The 25,489-nt window shown below is 36.3% G+C and overlaps 1 protein-coding gene across 1 annotated transcript in view; it reads right to left on the reverse strand.

Annotated features, from left to right (window-relative positions):
- Nucleotides 1–11,939, reverse strand: part of MUC6 (mucin 6, oligomeric mucus/gel-forming) — a gene marked incomplete at its 3' end in the record, with an annotated part of 35,168 nt that extends 23,229 nt beyond the window's left edge. The window contains exons 1-17 of the mRNA XM_079309980.1: nt 11,920–11,939; nt 11,197–11,323; nt 10,000–10,088; nt 9,498–9,607; nt 8,332–8,539; nt 7,417–7,539; nt 6,635–6,755; nt 6,180–6,318; nt 5,902–6,006; nt 5,490–5,562; nt 5,078–5,215; nt 4,083–4,244; nt 3,449–3,543; nt 2,655–2,787; nt 1,751–2,000; nt 649–701; nt 418–527 (exon numbers count right to left, since the gene is read on the reverse strand). Of these exons, the coding sequence (XP_079166106.1) occupies nt 418–527; nt 649–701; nt 1,751–2,000; nt 2,655–2,787; nt 3,449–3,543; nt 4,083–4,244; nt 5,078–5,215; nt 5,490–5,562; nt 5,902–6,006; nt 6,180–6,318; nt 6,635–6,755; nt 7,417–7,539; nt 8,332–8,539; nt 9,498–9,607; nt 10,000–10,088; nt 11,197–11,213 (1,926 nt within the window). The 5' untranslated portion in view covers nt 11,214–11,323; nt 11,920–11,939. The remainder of the gene's footprint in view (nt 1–417; nt 528–648; nt 702–1,750; nt 2,001–2,654; nt 2,788–3,448; nt 3,544–4,082; nt 4,245–5,077; nt 5,216–5,489; nt 5,563–5,901; nt 6,007–6,179; nt 6,319–6,634; nt 6,756–7,416; nt 7,540–8,331; nt 8,540–9,497; nt 9,608–9,999; nt 10,089–11,196; nt 11,324–11,919) is intronic.
- Nucleotides 11,940–25,489: the final 13,550 nt, after the last annotated feature.

Raw genomic sequence — 25,489 nt, forward strand, 5'->3', positions numbered from 1 at the left:
ATATAAGAAAACCCTTTCAGGACAGCCCAGATCACCTAGCCCAGGTCTCCTGCATTGTGTGATCAACAGCAGCAGAGAATTGAGAAAAAATAGAACAGGAAGCATAAACCCCATATTTACATTGACATGGAGTCACAGCTTATGGAGTACCTGAGCAAAGATTATAGTCATGTAGTTAAGAATCTTTAATGGATTTTTATTCTAATAGAATTTAATTAGTTCATGCAATTAATTTCTTTAATAACTTCTTAAATATATGTAATTTTTTTGTGTCCACGGCTTGATATTTAACTGCATCATGCCAGATAAAAAAAATTCCTTTAATTTCACTAGAAGCAATGTAGTCTATTTCTAAGTAACAACTCAAACATTCTACCTCTCTCAAAAGGATAAATATCCCATAGCTGTGAAACTCACACATTCAATTCCAGTAGCCAGCATCTGACAGGTAGGGGCACATGCAGCTCCATATTTGTTTTCCAAATTGTCAGAACACGATATGTATTTCTTAGGAGCTTTGCAGCTTTCTAGGAAAAAGGAAGAAAAATGAACATAGAGGAGAAATTAACATAAAAGACAACAGCAAAGTAGTAATTTTACAACATAAAGGAAAAAAATGTTTCTAAGTAAACAGTACCAGACTCATACCTGCAGGATTTTGAGGTTTGCCTGTGCAACTTAGTCTCCCATTAACACAGTAGCTAGGGAGAAAAAGAAAATCAATGAAAATCTCTTCTAACAAAGACATTTTTTTTTTTTTTGCAAAATTGTTTTATTAAAAATGTTTCACTTCTGTTACTACATCCTTCCCATCCTTTGAAGTGGAATATGAGTCAGCTTGTCTCTTCACTTTTTGTATTATACAAAACATCAGTTAGGAAAGTGAGTAGCAGCTAAGTGCTGCTGACAAAATCTTCTAGTAGGAATAATCAGATCTCAGCTATTATTTTCTATTTTTCTCTGTAAGATTTTCAAGCTGAAGGTAAGTCAAATGCTTTCTGTTCAGTTAAGGATGTTTGCTGTTTAGAGAAGGGCAAAAAAGAGGTCTTGAAAAATAAATTTATGCTATTGAAATAAGGAAGACTGTACTGGTTTGGGCTGGAATTGAGTTAATTTTCTTTGTAGCAGCTCAGTGGTGCTATGTTTTGGATTTGTAACCAAAACACTGTTGATAAACACATTGTTTCAGCTGGTGCTGAACAGTGTGCCAGCATACTTACTCCTCAAGTTGCCCTGCCAGGGAGGAGGCTGAGAAGCAAAATATTTTCATTCTAAGTAAAAGCTGGGAGAGGACATAGCCAAGACAGCTGACCCCACTGACCAAAGAAAGAGTCCCTACTATATCACATCAAGCTCAGCAATAAAAGCTCAGGTAAAGAAGGAAGAAGGAGGGATGTTTAGAGTTACAGCACTCACCTTCCCAACAAACCATTATGCATGGCAAACTCATGCCTTCCTGAAAATTTCTAAATGGCTGCCTGCTGACAGAAGTTATGAATCAATCCCTTATTTAGCTTTGATTGTTCATGCTGCATTGGTTATTAAATAAGCTTTTTGCTTATTATTAATAAAGAAATTTAATTAACTGTCTATATCTCTAGCCATAAGTTTTCTTGCTGTTCTGTTTCTCTTCCACATCCTGCTATGTGGCTATGTGGTGCTTATCTGCTTACTGCAGTTGACCCTTGACCAAGACATGAAGACCCCTCACCTCCATCTTTAGTCTCTTCTTTAAACTTGCCCCACTTACCAGGTGATCCCACCAGTCATTGTTGACTGGTCAGGCAGGATGTACTTTCTGTCCTCTAAGTAGCAGGGACAATGAGATTTACGAACACACTCATTTTTGTGGTTCAGGTACAATCCTTTAGGACACTGGCAGCCTTCAACAGGAATATCAGTTGGATGGCATTCCAGGGCTCGGTTGGAGAGTGATAAGCATGTCCTGTCACATGCCTGAGTGTTGTAGCTGAATGTTTGATTGCCAGTGCAAGTAATGGCTATAAAACAAGATGAGTGTATGTTAGCCTTCATTTACTGATAATTTTCCTTGTGAAAGATAATGTCCTTCTGCTAATGTCCTTTTTGCTTATGTGCAGCTTATTTTGTGTCAACAGCTTCAATGCTTAATGCTTCCTGTTGCTTCACTTCCTGTGGATGTGGAGCTCTAGCAAAACATGTTGCAGACCAAGACTTAGCAGCAAACTATGCAGGTGTTCAGAAGTTTCATGTAGGTAAAACACCTTACAGCTTTTCTGTGAATCTTGGAATTTAATAATGCAAAGGGAAGCTTAGCAGAAATATCAGTGTATTTTTGAGTAACAGTGAAACCTGTGCCTATGTCTGAGTTGCAAAATAATAAAATAAAATCTGTAGTCAGTTTTCCCTAGTTCTCTCTCATTTTACAGGATGGCTTTATTTTTATCTCCATTCTGTACCTTAATTATCAAGTCCTGGAAGCACCCATATGCTCACTTTAAGCATATGAATAATCTTTTACATATAGGCCTGAAATAACAACCATGTTCAGACAGACACTAGAAGGGTATCCAATAGTTGGATATTTGTTATCCAATTTCAGCTCTTCCTTCTGATCACTGTTTTCTCATTACTTATCTGGTGGCAGACCACTAAGAGTTGGTTCAGGTACTTACTGCAATTGTCCATACTGCTCCTCCAGTCCTCAAGGATTAAACCCATGGAACTGCATGCTCGTGCATACGATCCCAGAGCAGAACATATATAAGGAAAGGTCTCTTCATAATTACAGGCTTGGTAGACACATCTCTGAAACACAACACATGGAGAGTACTTAGTTACTGGGGACCAGATGATTGGAATTGCTAAACCCTGGAGGCATTTGAAAAATGTGTGGATGTGACATTAAGGGATGTGGGGTAGTGGTGGACTTATCATTGTTGGCATATTTATGGTTAGACTCAATGACCTAAAAAATCCTTCCCCACCAATACGATTCTATGCTGAATTACAGAACTAAGTCACACAAGACACATATTACTGCAAAACTAAAACTCATGGAAAATACCTAACTGCATTGCTAATGTAAATAAAAAATACTCTGTACCCGGTACCCTAAAAAAATGTCTTTGTTTATTTGCTGCTTCTCATTTTTAATTTTCAAAATGTTTTGTGTAGATTGGCATATATATTGAGCTCAATTATGCATATGGTAAAATCAATGCTTTGCACAGTTAAAATTGTTGTCATGAACAACTGCAGCATGAGCAAAAATATTTTCTGATTCACAGGGTTGGGACTGGTGCCTGTGACCAAACAGACTTTCAGTGTGGTGGAGACATAATTTTCAAAACCACACCTGTTCCTAAGCTTCTCTGCCTTGCTGATTCAGTGCGTGGGACACTGTACATGAGTCCAGTCTTGTTTATATTTGGACTCCCTCTGTAAAACATCCATCATAATTTCCTACCTTGTAAAAGGGAATAGGGTTCACCACAGCATGGCATTTCTCAAACACTGTACCCTTCTTGGTCAGAATGGAGCAATGAGTCTCAGCAGATATTTCTAATGAAAGTAAACAATAAACATTAAAAAGGGAAAGTTAGGGGAAAAATTTGAAAAGGAAATTTAAAAAAAAATTGTATTTTAGGTGATCTTTTGGCAATGATGCACTGAACAATAGGGCAACTTCTTAGCTGGTTAGCTTTAAGACTATTCTTGTACAAGCAGCTCAGTAGAGTTTTTTTCCTTTTTCAGCATTTATTTTTAAGACCAGTAGCAACAGAGACTTGGGAAGACAAAATCTGGATTTCAGTCTCAGTACTCTTGAGCAAGCCTGAGACAACTGTGGACATGGCAGTTTTATTAGACAGATCAAATCCCTCTCATTCACCATCTCAATCCCAGATCTCTAGAATGGGATCTGATGAGCATTCACTTGATATGTATTCTAGAAAGCAGAAGTGGCTTGTTGGTGAGAGAATTTGTGATGTTTAACCCTCTCAGCCTCTGTTTCTGTCCAGCTCTCTCATTTCCCTGTATGGGCTTATGGAAATGTTGGACAAAGACAAGAGAGATCAGTTACCACAGCATCATCTACTCACTGTTCAGTTGGCTCAAAGAGCAAGGGTCAGTCTCTCTCTCTAAGGCAGGATGGCAATTTCCTGCCCTCCAGGAATCTACAAACAGGGAGGCTGTCCCTTCAGTGATATCCATGCTAGTCATGAAGTCATCTGTGGTGTCTCCATTGTAATTGCCACACAAACCTGACAACATCAGAAATGCAAGGGACAGTGGAAATTAAAGAATATGTGCACAATGGCCTATGTTTCATTCTATAACTGCCAGAAAATTGATTCAAAAGCCCTACATAGAGTGTCAATGGATACTCGGGTCAAGTAGCCAGAGAATCTTGATAATGTACACATTCAGTCACAGAGCCTCTGCCTCCTCAAGTTAAGAGTGTCAGCTTCTAATCAATAACAAAATCAGAGAAGCTTTTGTCTTTTTGTTTTAGAAAAAAAGTTGTTTTAAATAATGCAAAAGAGAAAGGCCATGAAACACTTTTGAAGTTGCTTGTTTTCTTATGTATATTAAACCCATAAGGACAAAGAATATGTGTTTAGGATTTTGTAAAAGGCAAAGCCTCTCTGTAATTCTCCATAATCAGAATGTAAAATATGTGTGGCTAATGTTGCTGTGCAACAAACATCTCTAGTGATTACCAGCTGAGAAGCTTCAGATTCTTAGGCTCATTGTGTTTACAGTGGTCATGCACTACCTTCTAAGAACTGTGTGCTCCAAGAGGCAGAGACCACACAAACTTATTTGTTGCTCTTTCATTGTGTACTAAAGCACATATTGAAAAAGGCACACACAAAATACAGAACAGCATTGTATTACATATGAAAATGTGTCACCTCTAATTTCTTTGATTAATTTTAAAGTTATTAGTGAAAAATGAATTCAATTTTCCAATGCATGTTTTCTTTTTTTTTTGAATCTGGAAAAAAAAACTTATTTCCTAAAAGCTGAATATTAAGTTTTCAAAATTATACTCTCTACATTTTCTCCTTTGCAAGAGGACTTGTTTACTTACCTAGTGTTCTGCCTTTGAACTGTGATCCAACTTTCACATAGGCCTGGAACACAGGTGCTGTTTGAACTGCAAGTTCCAGCCCAAAGTTTGTATGCATCTGAACGTACATGGAGGACTGCCTGAAAACAGTGATGTCTCCTGAAGGAACAAGCACGTTTAAAAATAGAGATGTTGGTGATACTGCAAGGTAACGATTTTAACACATATATAAATGTTCTAGCACTCTGTCTACAACTCCCACACACAACCCTCCACAGAGGAACAGATGCAGCAGGATAAGCTTTAACCTTCCTCTAAAACTCCTGGTATTAAGCAATTGAACGATTGTGAAAGATGCTGGGCTATGTAAAACCAGACATTTAATTTAAGTTGGATATAACTTACATTTCCCTTTTTTTTTTTTTTTTTTTACCTGATCTGTAAGGTAGCCGCTTAAGTTCAGCATCATCAGTAAGGAGATCATTTTGAGAAATCACAATTTTGTCCTATAAGAAGAGGGCATGAAACCAAAAGTAACTATTTTTACAGATGATATTTATATGACAAGTTAAACAATTACACTGCCAGTGACCTATGTAAAAGAAAAAAAATAATTCAAGCATTTTCTCACGTTATAACATGCTGCTCTTCATTTTCACTTTGAAAATACTTTCCTGAGTTAATGTAGCAATTGAGATCTTTACTGTGTATACATGAGCAGAAACACATCTTTGGTATTTATCCTCCATAATTTTAAAGTTCAAGCTACTAGCAATGACTTTGAGCACTTATTTTGCCAATATAGTGATGAAATGTTGGATGGAGCCTGTGGAGGGTATGCCTACCTTTGTAGATTGGTAAATTATAGCACTAAGTGATGTCTCAGAATGAGAATAACCAGTCTTTTCATAAACAGCCATTAGGGTTCCATTGTGTGGCAGGCTGGAACTCTGGAAGAAAACAGAAAAGAGAAGTTAAAAGAGAAGACGTAGTCAGTATAATAATGATTTGTAGAATAAATGTGAATCTTATGAAGTCCTCAGTTTGTGTTCCAATAGGAAACCAAAGACAGACTAAAATATATCCGTATTATATTCTGTGTTTCTAGACTGCATGAAATTACCTTCATAAGAACATAAGTGCAAACCCCATGGAATCGATACGGCCTTGAATCAAATGTGGTAACAAAGGACCCTCCTTCCAGTGAACACCTTCCAGGGCAGGGCAAGTCTTTGCAGTTCCACTGACCCATCACACATTCACTGCAGAAAACAAAAAATTCTGTGTAAGGTTATTCTTTTCTTCATGCTCTGAAAACTCAGCTACTTCCTAGTAATGAAATATGTTGTTTTTATCACTTTTCTCCTTATCTCACTTTTCTATGCTTTGATTTTCCTTGTCTACATATATCAGTTGAAGTTACTCATCTTAATTCAAAGTCGCTGAACTCTTGTATGGATTGTCAGTAAACTTTCCCAAATTGTGAAAGGTATTGCCCTTAGAAAGGTTAGGCAAATTTTACCAATTGTCTGGTGAAGGTATTTTTTATTCTCTCATGAAGTACCTATTGCAACTCACCAGGTCCTACAAGCTGCTTGCATTGTCTCACCAGGAGCATATGTTTTCCCATTCAGTGTACATGGACACTGGCTAATGTGAACACATGTCCGATTCTTTGAGATATCATCAAGAACAGTTCCTGCCAAAGAAGATAAACAAAACATTTTCCCCCATCCTCACTTAGCACTATAGTTATTATAGCTTGAATGCTTTCTGAAATTAGCCTGGGAATGCTGTTCTTGCACAACTAGTGCCCATACTCAGAGATGTAACACCAGGAAATTTTCTCCTAATTAAAATGAAACTGAATATGAACAAGTGACAACAGCTTTTAACTACTTTGTCACATGAAAGTGCAGTCAATTGTTCTATTTTGAAATGCAAATGATAGAAATAATCACATTTTCTGCAATGAGTTCATCTTGCATTACTTTAAAGGGAATTTACAAAATTCCCTTAATATTGCAGAAATCCTATGAGGTATGCTACCTTTCCTGGTGCCTGATCAATATACATTTAATTAAAGAACTTTCAGCAGATGGCATATCATTATCTCATCACAAACCATGGTCTTGTGAGGAAAATGTATTCATAGATCTGCTCTTGCAAAGAGTGACCAACCATCTTTAAGGACCACAATTACTCAAGACTCCAGTTACATTATGTTATCTGAGAAAGAGCAGTTCTAGCAGCACAATGCCCTGAAATGCACAGCTAGTTCATTATTAAGCAGTCCATTCCACTTGACTGGACTGCAAAAAACATTTGTGTGATCCATTAAGAATGTGATGAAATGATACCTTCTGGACAAAAGCAGCCATAGGTACAGTGACTGGAACAGCTGTACTCTGGGTTGGAACAGGTTTTAATACATGGAGAACCACATTCCTCATAGATTTGGTTCGCTGAACATTTTCCCACAGCTGCAACAAACAGTGGGAGTGTTAAGATTTTTTAAGCGTAAACATAGAAGAATATTTCACCTACCACTAGCAAGGAAAAGACCTTCTGATTTCTGACACTAACATTCTTTTATTCTGCCTCAAAACTAATTTCATCATCTGAGTATTTTTTGTTACCATCATATATATTCAGTCTGGCTTTTTTCATTTTTCTTGGCCAAAAAATTGGAAATGATTTTTCAGAAGCTTGGAGAATGGCAAACAGGTCACACTGCAGTCTAACGAAGTACCACAAATCAGATTTTCCATATTATGTCAAGGTTTTACCTCCAATCAGTCATTGTAAATAAGGTTAAGCATCTGAAAAAGGACTACTAAAAACCATCTTTGAATAAAAGGAGCTATGGCAATTATTAGCAAAAAGGTTCAAAGACTTCAGGGACTATTTAGAAGTGCTCTCTCTTCACTGGCTAGTTTTCCAAGTACAGTAATAATAAAAGTGTGCTTAGAGCAAACAGCCTGCTATAGGTAGTTTGAGAAGTTAAACAGTTTACACATGGTGGATGTTCATCTGGTTTATTATCACTGATCTAGACATATGAGCTATGTTTGGAGCTTCCTTCCTCTTTGAGGTTTCCCAGCTCTCCTTCTTACAACTTTATCAAAGACCACTGCTCTCTGTAGCAAATAATTTGTTTCATTAAAGACAATAGAGACTTTTTTTATAATATTCCAGTCATTTACCATTATCCCTTTATTTAAGACACAGAAAACTTAAGCAAGGTCTCTCATGAATAAACCATTTGAACTCACAGCAGAAGTTTTCAGTTCTCCAGTTGAACACCATTTGGTGTGACATTGCACATTGCCTGGAATACTCTGACAGTGTAGAGCAAGTGCAATTGTTTTGTCCTGGCTCACTGCAGTCCTGCATATCGAGCTGGCAACGAATGACAAATCTATCCTTGGGCACACTGCAGGTTGGGGACACCAAATTAAGTAGCTGAGAGCAGATCATGGCCTAAATAAAAACAGAAAGAAAACAGCTCCTGGTGGTGCTTCCTTTATATGAAACCACAATGGAATAACACTGCTACTTATGATTTTTCTTGTTGGCTTGTTTGCTTTTCCCCCTAGAGTTTAATAATGCATATTTGACTTAAAATGATTGAGAAATTTACAGGTAGAAGAGAATATAAATCCATTGTATAATAGAAAGAACTTAATATATTGAAATAATTCTATTTCTCATTATTTTGAAAATTAAGTCACTTTCTGTACCATCAACCCCCCTAAAAATGGCTGAGAACATTACACACAGGAAATGTGTTTTCTCACAGCAATCCAATTCCACGAAAAACATCCCAGATTCTAAGATTAAAAAACTCATTCCTCTTGGAGCACATACTTTGTGCATTTCTGTTGCCTGCATGTTTGTGCTGCCTATCACACTGCCTGCTGCAGTGTAAGGTCTCAAAGGCTCTCAGGCACACTAATTTTCTTTTCATTTAGAACTGTAAAGTGATAATTGATGGTGGTTGACCCTGTTATCAGTGCTGTTATCTGGCAATACGTTTAGGCATTGTGAATATCTTCAAATCAGTAGAGCTTATAGTGTCAAGTCTCTAGCTGCCAGATAAAAAGTTCTTAAAGCTTTATTGGTTTCCATGAATTCCCTCTGATGACCTGCATGGAATTCCAGAAAGCTGTGAGCTAATTGCTGGTTGATTTTTATGAGTGATTTAAATCTTGCCTTAAAAATGCCTGTGGGCTGTTATTCAAATGTATTTTAATGCAAAGAACTCCTTGTCTTTCTCATATCATGCAATACACGGAAGTTGGAAGTTTCATGGAAGTTTTCAGGGAAGTAATTGTTACAAAACCATTGCCTCTCTGTTGATGATTTCTATCTATCTTGCCACTCACCCCCCCTCCCCCTAAGAGTCATGCTGCTGAGAAGCCAAGAAGATTTTTCTTACATATTTTTTGTGAGGAATGGTGGAAATTGGTATCTCCTCAGACAGGCAGATCTCTGATGGATCATCCATTTTTTGCATTGCAGCAAATTTATATGTATCCAGCAATTTACCTGGAAATTGAAGGGTTATAATTTGTCAGGAAAACGACTGCATTGATTTGTTTACTTGTTGCTGGGAGGTAGCAAAAGTCAGATTTTACTCTTTGACTGTTAAATGTCCTAGTAGTTCATCTTCCCAATGATAACAACTGCCTCTTGTGGAAACTAGTGTGATCCTTACCACCTGTTTCTAGAAGATAAGAGTCCTTATCACTTGTGTGAGGAACTCATTATATTATGCTCACAGCAGATAACAGTGTAGCATAATCATATGAGGTATGTTGGTGCCCCATGGAACTGCTTTACTCAATTCTGAGACACAGCAATGCTATCACAGTATTCAATTTTCACCTTGACTCACTTCAACTCCTTCTCCTTCTGTCTGAAATGTCTTTGTCTCTTACCTTCACGCACAAATTCATTCAATTCATAACCATCATAGTTCCCACACATTCCACATGTTTTCCCCATGTATTTTTTTTTCAGCCAAAACCTAAAATAAAATAGAAAAAAAAAATTTAAAGAATCACCCTAACTAAAATTATGTATACTGCAATACCTTTCTCAAACAAATTCAGTTCAAGCACCCAATTAAAAGTGATTCTTCTTATTAATTTCAGGGACTCTTTTGGAGGAAGAATTTTGTAAGCACTGATGTCTCTTCCCAAGAGTCAAATAGTGACTTTGAAAAATTAGTATTTAATAAAAAGAGTAAAATTGAAGGCAGAGGCAATTGAGGGGGAGTAACATAATAAGGAACCAGGGAAAAAAAAGAAAACCATGCTGAAGTCCTCATAATATATTTGTTGACAGAGCAAAAATTTCAGGTTTTTTCTCTTAAGAAACTTAAGGTTACAGGATGAAAATCTATTTTCTGAAGAAGGTTATTCAGTTCTCTATTTTTCTGGAGACTAAAATGGCAGTATTACTACTGGCTACAAACAATATACTATTATGAAAATCTTAGATCAGAGAAACAGAACCATATTCTTTGTATAGCCACATTAACCCATCACAGTAGCATTTTGTCTTATATATGTTATATATATATATATATATATATATATATATATATATATATATATCTTATATATTATAAATCTCCCAGACAATTTACTACATCTCCTTGTTTTAGCAAACTTAATCAATTTTTAATTTAATGTTTTGGGGATTTTGAGGGGAAAACCTGAAAAGATTCAGAAAAAAAGAAAGAAAAAAGAACCTGGTAGAAGTGCTTGATGATTGAAACCAAAAGGTGCCCCAGGGAAGCCAAATAAAAAAGATTAATCTATGGTATACAATATTAAGTTCTACACAACTTTAAACAACATCTCTTAAGCAAAACATTGCAGCTGCTGGAATACCCTGAGGAAAGATTAAAATGTGTAAAAGTATCCACAAATCTCAGCACTGGTGGCTTTAGCTAACTACCAATGCTGCAAGTGAAAGTAAGATGTAAAGTTGTTTATTTCAAGATAAATAGAAAAAAAAGGAAAAGAATAATAAATACATGCAGAAGCACCCATTAAGTTCAGAGTTCTTGCCATTCCAGTAAATCAGAGAGAATTTTCTTCTCTGCCCTATGAGAACATTTGACTAACCATGAGGTAGTCATCATTGTTCCACATGACCACCAGTTCCATCTCCATCAGCTTGGCTACCAGGCGGATGTTGCGTCCATAAGGCGCTATCTGGATTCCATTGCTGGCGTAGGGCAACTGAATGACACTGAAATAAGGTGAGAAGAGAAACCAGCCTCATAGCAAGATAACACAGGTGTTAGTGATTTTGTTTATGATACACACACACAGTCTGAGTACTTGCAGTAACATGAAACTGATTTTTTTTTCCTTTTTAACTGTGACATTTCAAAACACATGAAATTTTCTGTTGACTGAAAATCCACATCACCAATTTCATAGAAGAATCACCAGAAAATAGGTTACATAGTGATTCTATTATAGATAATGTTTACACAGGCATCTTCACTTGGTTTTGTTTTATTAGAGCATAGTTATATGTTTCAAGAATTTGTAACCATGAAGTTGGTGTGGTGGAACTAATGTTGATGATCCTAAGGACATTCTATGGCATTTTAACCTAAGAATCATGACCAAAAACTGACAAGATCAGAGAAACCCATAAAGAGAATGTTGTACAGTGTGACTGCTTGATGGTAAGCAATAGGAGTAGAGCCCAGTTAGATGTGTTAACTTTAGTAATTTGTTAATTCATTTTTGACACAAAGCAGTCTTTAGTGCACCTGCTGTCTAATTCCCTGCCTTCTCTAAACACTTCACATCCCATTCATGGCAGAATCTTACCCAACACTCCCGACAGAAATGCTGCCTTTCTCAACAATGACAACAGAAGGTCCAAGCTCAATAATGATCCTTGAAATTTTTTTGTCCAACCCACGACGGAACTGAATGTTGAAGTCTGGGCTGGTCTCATCACATACAGTTGCAAAGATGTAGTTGCAAGTTCCAGTGAAGTCATACTGGTATTTATCAAAGGTTGAAAAATGCCCTCCTCCCCAGGTAGAACAGGAGTCCTTGCTCAAAACTATAAAAGAGAAAGAAACATGGATTTAGCATATTTGCTCCTTCTGATTAGCATTTCAAATAAAAATATTAGGACAAACTATTAAGTTTATACTCAGATTAATTTTGTAAACAGCATTCTAGCCTACTATTTGTTTGGTTTCTTGTTTTCTTTTGTAATCTCAAGATTTTATGTCAAGTCAGGAAGCGAAACAATATTAGGAGTGAGAGCAACATATTCTCATTTATTGTAAGCAGAGGAGAATTCCCTAACTTCCTATCTTGGGAAAAATCCTTCCAGCTCCTCTGGTAATATAAAGATTTGCCTTCTTATTTCAGCCTGCTAGATCTGTTTGCAAAGGTGACAGCTTGCTACTTTAACATCTTGGGCACAGCATTTACCAATCTATGGCATTACTATGTCATGATTAACTGCACTGTCAAATCCCAGATATCCAAAGACAGTCTTCAAAACCCAACTTGCAATTCCACATTCTTTTGGCTGTGTGACAAAGTTCCTGCCAGTTTTATAAGTATATGGAATGTTTTAATCAGTTTTCATTTTTAAGAAGTAGTCTGGACTGTTCATCTGAATAGACAGATTTTCAGATGTGGAAATGAATCAAAAGAAAAGAGATACAACTCCAGCACTTGCTGCTAAATAGTTCTGCCCCTATTTAGAGCATTTGAACAGTCCCTCTGAAGCTGATAATTTGATTGAAGTTCCTAAAATCATGTCCTCAGTTCTGTATTTTCAGACTTAGATTGTTACTTTCATTTTCAAATTATTTTTGCTTATGGTATCATATGAAGCTCTAATATCTTAGAAAATATCTTAGAGTTACAAAGTATCACATGTTTATCAAAGTCTACATGCAATTTACATTTATTGTTTTGAAGCCAAAACATCTTTCTTACTCTAAAGGAGAGATCAAATAACTACAGAATGCTCCTGGTTTTATCCAGGTCATGTAGAAAATACTGTTTTCCAATGAGTAGTTACCTGTTGGCAAAAAGTACTCCTCTTCCACACTTCTGTTCTGTCCTGAAGGTCTGACTGGAAAACAGGAATTGGTTGATTGTTATCATTGATCCTTCATGCCCAAATCCAGCCAGTTTAATATACTGTGCCTGAGTGATATTGACCTCAAACCCTGGAGTGTGCCAAGGAAAGGTTACCCAGGGCTGCACAATGGTCAGAGTGCAAGAGGTGCCCCTTTCAATAAATACAGGAGCACAGTCACTGTATTTGTTTTTGTTCCAATCTTATCAAAGAAAAATAACAAATAGGAATGTCAGTAACTTAAGGAAGTTTAAATCCAGATTATGTGTTTGTCTTTTGAGTGCAGTTTTTGTTAAATAGTATCTAGGCATTTTCTTTTAATTAGACTATATCCATGCTTTATTGTTTCTCTTGCTGTAAGAACAGACAGCAGACAGAGATGAGTTCCTGAATATCTGGGAATTTTTTGTCTGATCAAAAGTCTTTCAACTATTTTTACTTTAAGGATGAACTTCATGTAGTTTTTCCATGCTTACACTGAATGAGAATTCTCCTAATTCAAGCCATTCTCAGTTTCTTCTGCCTAAAAAATGCTTATTATAAGAAATTTTCATTTTATATAATACTTTTTATTCTACACCTCCACACTTTTTCCCAAACTAGATGAAGAATTTCATTCAACTGCTGATATGTAACAAGCTTTGAAGTACAGAGAATTGCTTTCTAATGGTATCCAGAATTAAAGCATGGTACATTAGTGTAAAACATCAAAATTATTAATTGCTAGGAAGATTGTCTGTAAATAGAATAGGCTAGAAAAAAATCCCAGAATATTACGACTGATATCCTAATTATTTCAGAAAGGATCTTGTGAAAATTTTGTGTTTTCAGAAGGCCTACAGCTTTCTGTATCCCGTAGCCAGGAACATCATGTCCTGTAAAATCTATCATGTTAGCATGATGACATTTATTCATTCTTGCCAAGGACATGGAAATAAATAAACTTCAACTTTAGAAGTCAGTGCCTCACATTTCTTCAGAAAAGGACATGTGAAAAAGTGTGTTGGTTCTGCCCAAGGGTTGATGTAGCTCTGAATTTTATTTCCAGCAATTATTAACAGCCTGCCCAAGGGAAGACTCCCATCAGATCAAGCTTATATACTTCAATTGATATTCTCTCTGTCTCCAATTATTTTCAGTTCAGGGAATTTTGTGAGGCTATAGAGATTTTTCTGCTTACCCCCCCCTTGTGCTCTGGCTTCCAAGTCCTTGTCCATCATAATTTTGAACAGAACCAAAATTTCTTTGTAGCAGAAAATTCCACAATAACTACAGTAAAAATTTGCCATTATATTTTAATTATGAGTTAACATTTGAAGGATATCTGCCTTTCTAACCATACTTCTGGTAGCTAATATTTTAAAGCTATAAAATGCCTTTTTCTGGTTTTGTTTTGGCACTGCACATTGTTTTACACAAATAAGATAGTAGTACCTTACTATTAGTATTTGTCAGACTCAGAAGGACTAGCACACATTTACAGTAAGTAAGCAAATAATTTAGCATACAGATGTGCAGGATGAATAGAAGCCATTCTTTGGAGTTAAGGAAAACTGCTGGTGAACTACCAGAAGTGTGGCAGCAGCTGGCACAGCTGAACACTGAAGCTGAGATCTGTCCTACTCTGACCCCCCTGTGGCTGCTGGCTATAAAGGTAAGGAAGAAGTATTCCACACTCTGATTGCTCATTTGCATATAAGTTTGTTTTAACCTTAAATCTTTAAAATCATTTTCACAGACCTAATTTATATGGAGAATGAGCCTTATTTCATTTCCTGGATTTTGCAGTATCAAAATAATCCATATTCTAAATGTTTAGATAGTATTAGGCAGTAATATGTAGGAATGAAAATCAAACATACCACACATATTACTCCAACAGCATATTTCTAAATGTGGAAGGCTATTAAACTGCTCACAGTTCCTATCCTTAGGCATCAAAACCTCAGCAAGGCACACTAAAGCACTTTCAATTTAGTTTAAAACTTACCACAGTGAGGCAATGCATTTTACCATCTTTTTACATGCAAAGTCTTCATTCAGAATTTCTAAAATTTAATGCTTCAAAACATGCTCCTTGAGGCAAAGGCTTTTTTTTATTATGTGGTTTGCACAGTGCTTTCTGCAATATGGACTTGATGCTGAATAGATTTATCACTCACACTTGAATGCAAACATTAAAAACCAGGTCAGACACTTACTTCTTTGCAGAGATTCTTTCTGTTTTTGGTAAAAAATGGAGGACCAATAATTTCCTTCAAAAGCTGTGGAAGGAAAAAGACAACACAAGTCATCCACTAAGCAAAAGAAGCTGAATATTTATTTTTTTTAAGCATGCTGCAAGTCAAAGCAGGGTCAGCACATATGAATTGTGCTCTGTCACAAAAATCCGAATGGAAATTATCATGGAAAAATCACATAATTCCTAATTACATAATTAAGTAATAGAAAATTTTTCTGTACTGGTCAAAGGTTATCAAAATCTGCCAGAAATTCTATGCAATATGAGAGCTCCTATACTTCATACTAAAATCCTATATTAAAAAAGTGGGAGAAATCTTTCCTCACGTTTTTGAGTTCTTGTTTCACCATCTGGGTAGAAGCAGGGGAGGGAATAGCCAAAAGTGTGAAAATATGGGGAAAATATTGTCCTGTGTGTTCTGCACACAAACTGTGAGATCTGGAGCTGAAGAGCAGGAAATCCCCAGGTGTAGTTGCTGCTTTTGCTGCTCATGTTAAGGCAGAATGATGCAAGCTGTCACCTGCTCCCTTCCACACACCTCTTCACAAAGCCTGGTTTGGTTAGGAGAAGCCAAGGAATGTTTAGCAAATGCTGGGTGCAGAGTGGCTCCTTTTCCATGCCAAACAAAGAGCTGCTGCATGAGCACAAGTGCTCCCTGTTCTCACACATACCCAAAGGCTCTTTCACCCAGCATTTTCCTCCAGCACTGCTGGAGTGAGCTCTCAGAGTCAATAGCTGGGTAGTAAAATCCATAGCAAGATGGAGGAATAAAGACCTGAGGTGCTTCAGAAATTTACTAGTCATTTTTAAATTTTCTCATGTCTGGTATGCCTTAGACAGCAGGAGCAAGCATCTTGTAGGACCCATGTAATTCTCTATTACATATTTAGGATCTTTTGCAACATATAAAATGTTGTGGCAGAAGGTTTCTTTCATCAAATAAACCAGGCCAAATCCACATACATATCTATATATACACTACAGCTCTGCAGGGTGCTGTTGCTTCCGTGGATACTGCAGTGAATAGAAGCCTCCAGGGAGCTCACCAGCTGCAGCAGAATCTCTGCCAATTCCATGCTGTGCTGCTGAAGGTAAGGTAATATTTGCCATGTGCTACCTCAAGAGCTACAGGAAAACAGGTGAGGCTCTGCTTTTTATGTAAGGCTAGGTTAAAGCACAAGAGGGAATTTTGGAACAAAATTTGGAACAAAACATCCTTTTGCTTTGGATCTCAGATCCAGACATCTCCAACATTCTCATCAGTCTATACCTCAATTCTTCTATGAAACAATACTTGCTGAAAAAAGATGTTATCTGAATAAACTAATCTAAGTTTTTAAGAGCTAAAATACTACACTGGTAGAATTGTATACAATGCATGTTTAGGAATAAGGGAAACAAATTAAGCATGTAAGTTCAGTGACAGAAGTGCTCTCATCCTAAATGTTCTAATAGCTTAAAATGACATTTATCTCAGCCACTCCCAAGTTGTCTAACACATTCATCACAAAATCATTATAGATCCTACTCATGCTGCCTTGAATTGGTCAGCACTGGCCAATAATTGTTTGGAATTTTGCCAGTGTTTTAGAAAATCTTCACGGTTGGCCTGCAACTCAGCAGGCTTTTCCAAAATCCAGTGTGCTCCTTCCAAGTTCCTAGTGAACTGCATCACAGCAAGTACCCCACAGAAAGGAACAGTCAGTTTGTGGCTTTCAAGCTAACACTGTTCATGCCTAGATTTGCTGCTGCCTTTTTTGAACGCCTGGATTTTGATACCTACATTTGTTCAATATCTATTATTGCTGGTTTTACAGTTCTCCAATCATTGCAGTTTAATCCTAAACTTCTAACACTACCTGAATGGAATTACGAGTTTGTAACAGCTGCCTTCCAAGGATATTAGATTTGCAGAAATTGAATATATGCCTAAAACATTACTTCAAGTTAGATCTAGAGAGCTTGAACTAAAGCAAAATGTCTAATAATTAATGGACAAATATTTTGGATTAGAACAGATAATCAGTTTAAAAAGCTTGTTTCTTAGCTTTTCAAACTCAAAAATCTATGCACGGCAAACAAATGAAACACATACTTCAGGTTTGGTATTTGGATTAAATTTGAGTACGCTAATAATCCTGGATTATATGGAGGTGGTACAAGAGTTAGATTGAAAACTAAGGATATTAAATCCACTTTAACTTTTTGCCCAAAGAATAGATAATAAAACAAATACAGACCATTTGCTATCTGCCAATCAGTCTGTATCCTGTCAGATCAAACTATTATTCTAATTACAGTACAATAATTATTCTCAGCATTTACATTCTTTTTCTCACACTTAACTCAGAAGAGAATAGTGAAAACTTCCTGGCAACATTATCAACCATTCAAAAGCACACAAAATGGCAGATTGTACAGATGTATCAAGTGCTATGGCTATGCAGAAATTGTATTTTGCAATCATTTCAGAATTTTAAATTTAAAAAGCTGTCCTAGTGTTAAATGATATTTCTAAAGTACTGAAATCTTCCTTACTGAAATTTTACTATTACTGCAAGTATTCTGTTTTCCTTTGAGAAATGACATGAAATACTTATTTTGAATTATCTCAAGAGAAACATTTATTTTGAATCATCTCAGCAGAACGCGAACCAGCGTTTCAGTTCTCTTGGATAAAGGAAGATTTTACTTCCAATTCCCACTCTACTCCAGCTGGCCAACTTCCTTGAGAATTACATCTGTTGAAGTGTAGTTTTTGTGTGGTCAGCCTGTCTGATTTATGGCAACAATACAAGCCAGTCAGGGAACAGGACTTACTATGAAGAAATAAATAATTTTGTTCCTACACTATGGTTACTATGAAACATCCCTATGGGAAAATACAATTTTATGTTGTAATGTCTTCAATCAAAGTATTTCACATCATATAAACAAATGAAAATAAAACATTGAAATAAAATCTTTGTACTTCCAACTTGCAGAAATTTTGTATTTTGTAAAGGGTTCCATTTTCCTCTTCTAATTTGAGACAAACAGAAATGTTGAAATGTCAGATGTTCTGGGAAGGACAAGAACTTTAAAACAAATCATAGAAGCCTAAAATTAAATTTAACAGTGAGGGTACTGGTAGAGCTCTAGCTGTAATATGAGTTATCAATTGCACATATTCATGATGATTTCTCTTCAGTATGAAATAAACTCCCTTTGTCTATTGCAATCATAGATATGTGAATAGCATAAATCAAGCTGACTTCCTAGTTACATGCTTCCTAAGACTGTACCCAAACCTCTCACAAGTATCCATGCAGTTTTGATTAGTGAATAACTAATGAGGTGAAATCTCCATTTAATGAATGAATCAGCACCTCTTATTAAGTAAAAGCTAGAACTAACAGTTTTAATCAAGTTTCAAGCCTCTGCAGATTTTTTTTTTTACTCAAGCTAATGCATGTTTACTGATTTTCTTAAGTTATCACTTTCTATCAGACTTCACATCAAATGATCAAATGTATGTCCTTACAATCAATATTTACATTTCCAGCTAGAGATGAACTACAGAATTTGGATGCAGATCCATGAAGGAGATAATTACATCCAGCCTTGATCTGGCTCATTCTGAGGAAACAATGCTGGGATTTAGAGTTCAAAACAATGAGCACCCTGCGTGTTGTCCAATTTAAGAATGTACAGAACAACATCCAAAATTTTTCAGATTTCAAATCTTTCCTTGACAGAATGAAATCTGTTTTCACAGCCTCCAATCTTGTGAGGCATTCCAAGGACCTGAAATATTGACACATCCCAAAGGACAAAACTGTTCTGTAAGAATTTTCTAGAACCTATTTCTAGGGGTTTTATCTTTAAATTCAACTTAGTCCTTTGTAGAAAAAGTTCTGATTTGTGATTGCCACATTTACCTATAAAGTTTGTGGCTGTCTAAGTGTCTACGACAATTTTCTATTTGATTGCAAATATTTATTTCAATACATCTATTATCTAAAATAGGAAGTATGTAGAATAAGATTTTGCTCTTGCAGGCAGCAAAACTTGGGGTTAGGAGACACGTTAAGGTACTTGACTTCATATTGGTTACAATGGTGCTAATACAGTGAATGGAGTTACACCTGATTTATAACAATACAGCTGAGGTTAGAAATTGGCTCTGAGAGTCTACAAAAGGATTGAGTTGCTTATAATTTAATTATTTTCATGCTACAGTTTAAGTCAGTGATTTAAGAGCAATAAATGTCTCCATGCAATTTGAACTAAATGGTTCATTACATGTTGTAAACACAATACAGAAGAAATAAATTTAACTTTGTTCAACCTAAAGCAATTGAAGCATGCTTTTTAGCAGCATGAAATATTTTCTTGAAATTCTAAATAATAATTGGTTATTAAAGAGAATATGCAGAAGAGATTAAAAAAATCCCAAAACTTAAGCAATGCCAAACCATGGCAAAAAAGGCTTATTCTCAAAAAAATCCACTGATAACAGCACAGGAGGAATAATGAGTAAGGTGGCCGAGTAGCTACAGAGCAAGTGAATGTACCCATAAAATATTTCTTTAGAAATTACACATTCATCTGGTATATAGGTGGGTTGGACCAAAAAGGTAAGACAGACTTCTTAGAAAGACTGAAGGATTGTCTGAATAATATATGGAGGAATATATTAAGAGTCATGTAAAAATTTTTAGACTAGAACCATTTGCCTATTTTCCAGGACAGGATTCTTTCCACCACATCATTCTTCAAAAAAGTAATGCCATCAAATAGCTCATACTTAATGCTTTTTGCAGTTCACATAACAAAGAAAAATGATTTTGATTATCACTCTACACAGAAGATATACAATATTTATCTGCACTGACATTGCTAGGACCCTGGATCATGAACATTAGAAAGATGAATGCACTCAGCAACTCAGAAACACAACAGAAGTCCATTAAAAATATTCTTTGTATCTAGGGAATGAGTTTTAGGGAAACATCCAACAAATCAGTAACTAAGTTTCTGAAATAGTTGCGAACAAATAATTTTATTTCAGTCATGTATTTATTAAATAACCGGTTGTGTTTTAAGATGAAGCAAAAGAGAAGAGAATGTGTAAACTGAATTCTGCAGGTTGTGGGAAAGGAGAACAAAACCTGAACCTCATGTGATGTAATACTACAATTTTCCTTCAAGCCATGTACCAAGAGGAGCCCAGGCACCTGGGACTTACCGGCAGAGTGCAGGAAACTGCAGAGGATGAGCAATGCCAGTGTTGGGAGCATGATGCATGCCCTGCCTGGGCAGTGTTCTCAGTGCTCCCCTCTGTTCCAAGCGGGCAGTGCCAGTGCTGCTACTTTCTAGGCTGCCCTCTTCAAGCTTGGATGCTTTATATATAGAATTGCAATGCCCTCCCTCATTCCCACAGCTTGCAGAAATTGCAACAGCAGAGTACCAGCCAAACAGGATCTCCTCTTTATCAAGTTCAACACACCTAAAATCCACTTAGAAAAAGAAGAAAAAAGAAAATGCAAACCTTTTCCAGCTTATTATCATTCTTACAAGGTTTTTATAATGGCTTCTATTTGTAACAGCTCAAACACTTTTACCTGCCTTCACTGAACAAATTTGGTATTCCACCCAAAAGCAAAAAGACAAATAATACACAAATTATGACCACTAGCTGATAAGGAAAGGAATAATATTGGACCAGCACACAAAGTGGAAGAATGAAGTGCAGGAGTTTTGGAACTGCTGAAAAGACTGTGTGAATAAAAGATGGTAAGAGATGAATGAACAGAGATACAGATCTCAGATTTTTGCATTAACTCTTTTTTCATTAACTTCCATTCACTCTACCGGGTGATTGTGTTCATCTCACCCTTTTGTGACTTTTGAAACAAACTGATAAACTTTGCCTGGGTAAAGAGGTCTGTCCATGGCACAGCTGATTTCCTGATTATGCAAGGGAGCTAAGCAAGCCTTTGCCCACCACCTTAGCACTGCCAAAGGCAGATGGCAAACCCAAAATGGGGCAGACCACTGCACTGTGGTACTTTGGAAACTTTCACAAGTTCATCTCCACCTTCCTGCCAACATCACAGATCAATTCCAGTTCTGCTACACTTGAATCTCTCTACATTAGCGGTGGAGTGTTGAATGTACTGGATATGTTCAAAGCATCACTGCCATCACTGATTTGACAGTAAAACAAGAACTTGTTTGATCTTGTCATTTCTCACTAGCAAAATAATTGCTTGTTGAATAAATAGTCTTGATATAAGAAAACTTTCCCTATGAAACATAAAATGCATGGGTTATCTCTCCATATGAATTTCTTATTCCTTTCCTGCATTCACTATACTGGGGTGAGCCTCTGAAGAAAGTGGGGATAGATGGGGCCTTTTCCTTGGCAATCTGCCTGCAGAAGAGGAGCCTCCTCTGTCATCCCCACCAATACCACAACAACCAGACCACAAGCCATGCCCACAGCTACCAACACTTGCCTTGGTGCTTCCATGTGCTTCCAGCATCCAGGGGCAGTGCATTAAGGGTCAAAGAATGAAAGGTGAGGGAAGGTCAGGCTAGGGGAGTAAAGGGGAAGGGAAATTCTCAGTTACCTCTTCTGAGCGGTGGGAAGAAGTCCAGGAGAGACAGTGACTTAACATAATTTCAGCCCTAGCTCAATGTGGTTGTAATTAAAATGAGAAAATTAAGTTTTAGTTGACATGAAGGTCTGCCATTTTGGTTTTCAAGGATGGTTTTTTCCCCCTTTACTACTCCCCATTCCTCTCCCCAGCAACAGAAGGCGGATGAAGTATATGGCTGTTGATATTAGAATTGCAATCCTAAATTTAAAAATTTCTGTTGAAAACATTCTGCATCTGCCTTATAAAAGCCCTAAAGCAAATGAATAAAATCACTTGTCACTTCTGAAAATCATGATCAAAGTGAAAAAATAGTATGTCCTCAAAACAGCCTCTAACCAGACTGATACTATGATAAATACACAATTAAGATTTCACAACTGCACATATCACATTATTTCTGGCAAATCAGCTCTAAGTTCTTATTAATGAAATCCAAAACAGAATTTAATTTTTTCCACTTCTTAGAAGTACCTTCTTTATGAAGATAAGGGACTACAGCATTCCCCAGCAACTCAAACTTGATAACTGAGTTTCAGACAGAAATTTGCTTTTCTCTGACAGAAAAGACAAAAAAAATTCATCACTGTTGTCAAATAGGATTTTTTTTTGTAATATATGCTCATAATCTTTCTGTCAAGCAGTAATAAATTAAAACAGCTGACATCAATGAGCATTTCACGACTTCCTCATTTGAAGAGCTGGGCACTTGAGAGCATCACTTTTACTATCAAATGTGGCAGACAGAAATCATGGAATTAAGATCACTGGTAATAGTTAATTTTCCTCTTCCACTACCATGGCTTCAAGCTTTTCTCTGTAGTCAATACGTTTACTGAAACCTTTTATGTCTTTACTATATAAACTTAAAAAATTCTCAAGAAATGCTGACAAATACTGACAAAAGTTATTACAAATATTTACCCAAAATATTGTTGTTTTCAGTTCCCTGTATTTGTAGCTATATTCTTAGCAGAATTCATTCTGAGAAGTCAGGAAGAAGATATTACCTTCAGCTTTCCTGGAAGGAATTTCAGTCAATCAGTCTAAACACTTATGATTCAACAAGTTATTATTTTATGGAGACATCCCACAATGATATGAACACAGTTAATCAAAAGCATCCATCTACAACTGCATTTAAGTCAGGACTCCAGACCAAGAAAAAAGCATTTGCTTGAGGACTATGAGAATTATTTTACATGGAAAGCTTTATGAAAAACAGTGTGCCCAGCTGTAGTGGGAAAATGATGCCTCTAATTAATGTGGGGGTTTTTCCCATTTAATTATTATAATTGGTTTAGTAACAACATCATTTGTCAGAAACTGCTGTTGCACAGGAGAACAGAGATTACAGTGGCCATATTTAGTATCCACTAACAGTTTCTCAGTATTGAAATACAGTTTAGTTTCTAGCATCATGTACACTTCTGGAAGATTTTTGAAATGTCAAAAGAATTCATATAAGACAGATATGCAAATTGAGAATGTTGTAACACTTCAACTAAGTAACAGACTATCTTGTCTACAGTTTAATTAGGAATTTTTAAGTATATAAATTACAGAATATTTTGATGCTTTTATGGAGATTGCTAAGAAAACATTCTACTCATTGTATATTATTTTAGCAGCCTTGCATATTTCTTGGATAAATAGCTACATATCTTTAGAAAGAGTCAGACCAAAACATGACATTTGATTAGCCCTAGTCCCTGTGGGTGTATAAGCAATTTCCAGCTTTGGAAGCTTGTGCCTGTAAGTTTCCATTGCTCTTAGTGGAATGCAAAGATACAGGCTACAGTTTGCTAGCAATCTGACACAACAGCTGAGCTAGTGGGTTTTGTCTTCAGGCTCTGGAATTTGATTTCCTGCCTCATTCAAATTTTGAATAACTATAAGATAAATTGTTTTAATATGACACTGTTACAATCATCTGTAATTTAACTATTTTAGATTACTGGCCTTCAAGTAATTGTTTTAAAATATTCATGATTGAATCATTTATGTATAATGAATATAATATTTATTGTCTCATAAATGCTGTATCAGAATTACATAAAATAAGGCTCTTGAAATCAACTGAGTTATCTTTTATCCTTTATGACTGAGACATTCACTATGACTAGCAGGGAAATCTTGGCTTCTATCTACAATCCAATGAACTGTAAAATTTTAGTAGGAAAGTTTGACAGTCCAGGGTTTTTTTTTGGTATAGATTGTCTCAAGGTAACACTATTTATTTTCTATTAGTGGTGCTTCACCTTACACAAGGCAATTCCACTACCATTCCACCTTTTAAAAATAAACCAAAAGCACAACGTAATTGGCATTAACAAGCTAAACAGAAGAAAACAAGCTCCCATTTTTTCTTCCTGTTTCTCATCCTTGTCATTCAGGTAATGTATCCAGGGAGCAGAGGATCACATACAGTGCAGCTTCCCTGAGCTAAGCTTATGGCACCCACCAGGGGCTCCTGTCTAGTTGTGTGATAGCTGGCAGGCACCACACAGCCAGCTGGTTGTCCCTCCTGCCAAGATGCTTTCCAAAGAAACTGGCAGCAAAACAGACACATATTCTAAGAATGTTCCAATTGTGGCAAATAAATTTTTGGCTGAGAAGTATTCACAAAAAATTATGACCAGCTTATCCCTCATCCTCAGCCTATGTCCCAGCTTTAGAACTTCCTGGTATTTAATGCTGTGTGCCTTTCCAGCTGCTTTTCTTCAAGCATTTTGTACACTTAAACACCCCAAACAGTACCTAAAAGAAGCCTAGGGTGATTTTGTTACTAGACACTAAATAATCCACCTTATGGTTTTAGTAGAAATCCACACTATCTGCTTTCCTTTTGGTCACCAGAATCAAGAAAACTTATTTTCTTCATATCTTTGAAGTATTTCAGATACCTCACACACAATCAGAAAAAATTGCTACTGAATAGACTGTCAGGGCTGCCATTTAGCTGGAACCATCACTGCTGTCCTCAGGTAGCTGCTTACAGATATTTAAATGTAAAATTTCATTTGATATTGTAAATTATGCTTGGTTGCAATATGCAGACACACAGTGACCACAAGTGTTAAGGAGTATTTGATTTCTTGTTTTAACAATGTGTAGACATGAAAGTAAACACAAACTAAGAAATAACTAACAGCACTCTTATACTGTTCCAAAAGTACTTTTGAACTTAAATGACTGTAAAGTCTTTCTCATATACCTGTTTGAAAGAAATGTAGAAAATAATTTAAAACTCCTGCCTCTAATAGTGGTAAAGACTTCATTGATTGGCACTTAACTTTTAATTATAATTTGTTGGGGACAATGGCCTGAGACCTCCTCGCGTTGGCGTCATGCCTCTGGCACTCACTGTGATGAATATCTCAGATAGTGTAGCTGCGTTGG

This window comes from Erithacus rubecula (genome assembly GCF_903797595.1).
Source record: "Erithacus rubecula genome assembly, chromosome: 6".
NCBI lineage: Eukaryota > Metazoa > Chordata > Aves > Passeriformes > Muscicapidae > Erithacus > Erithacus rubecula.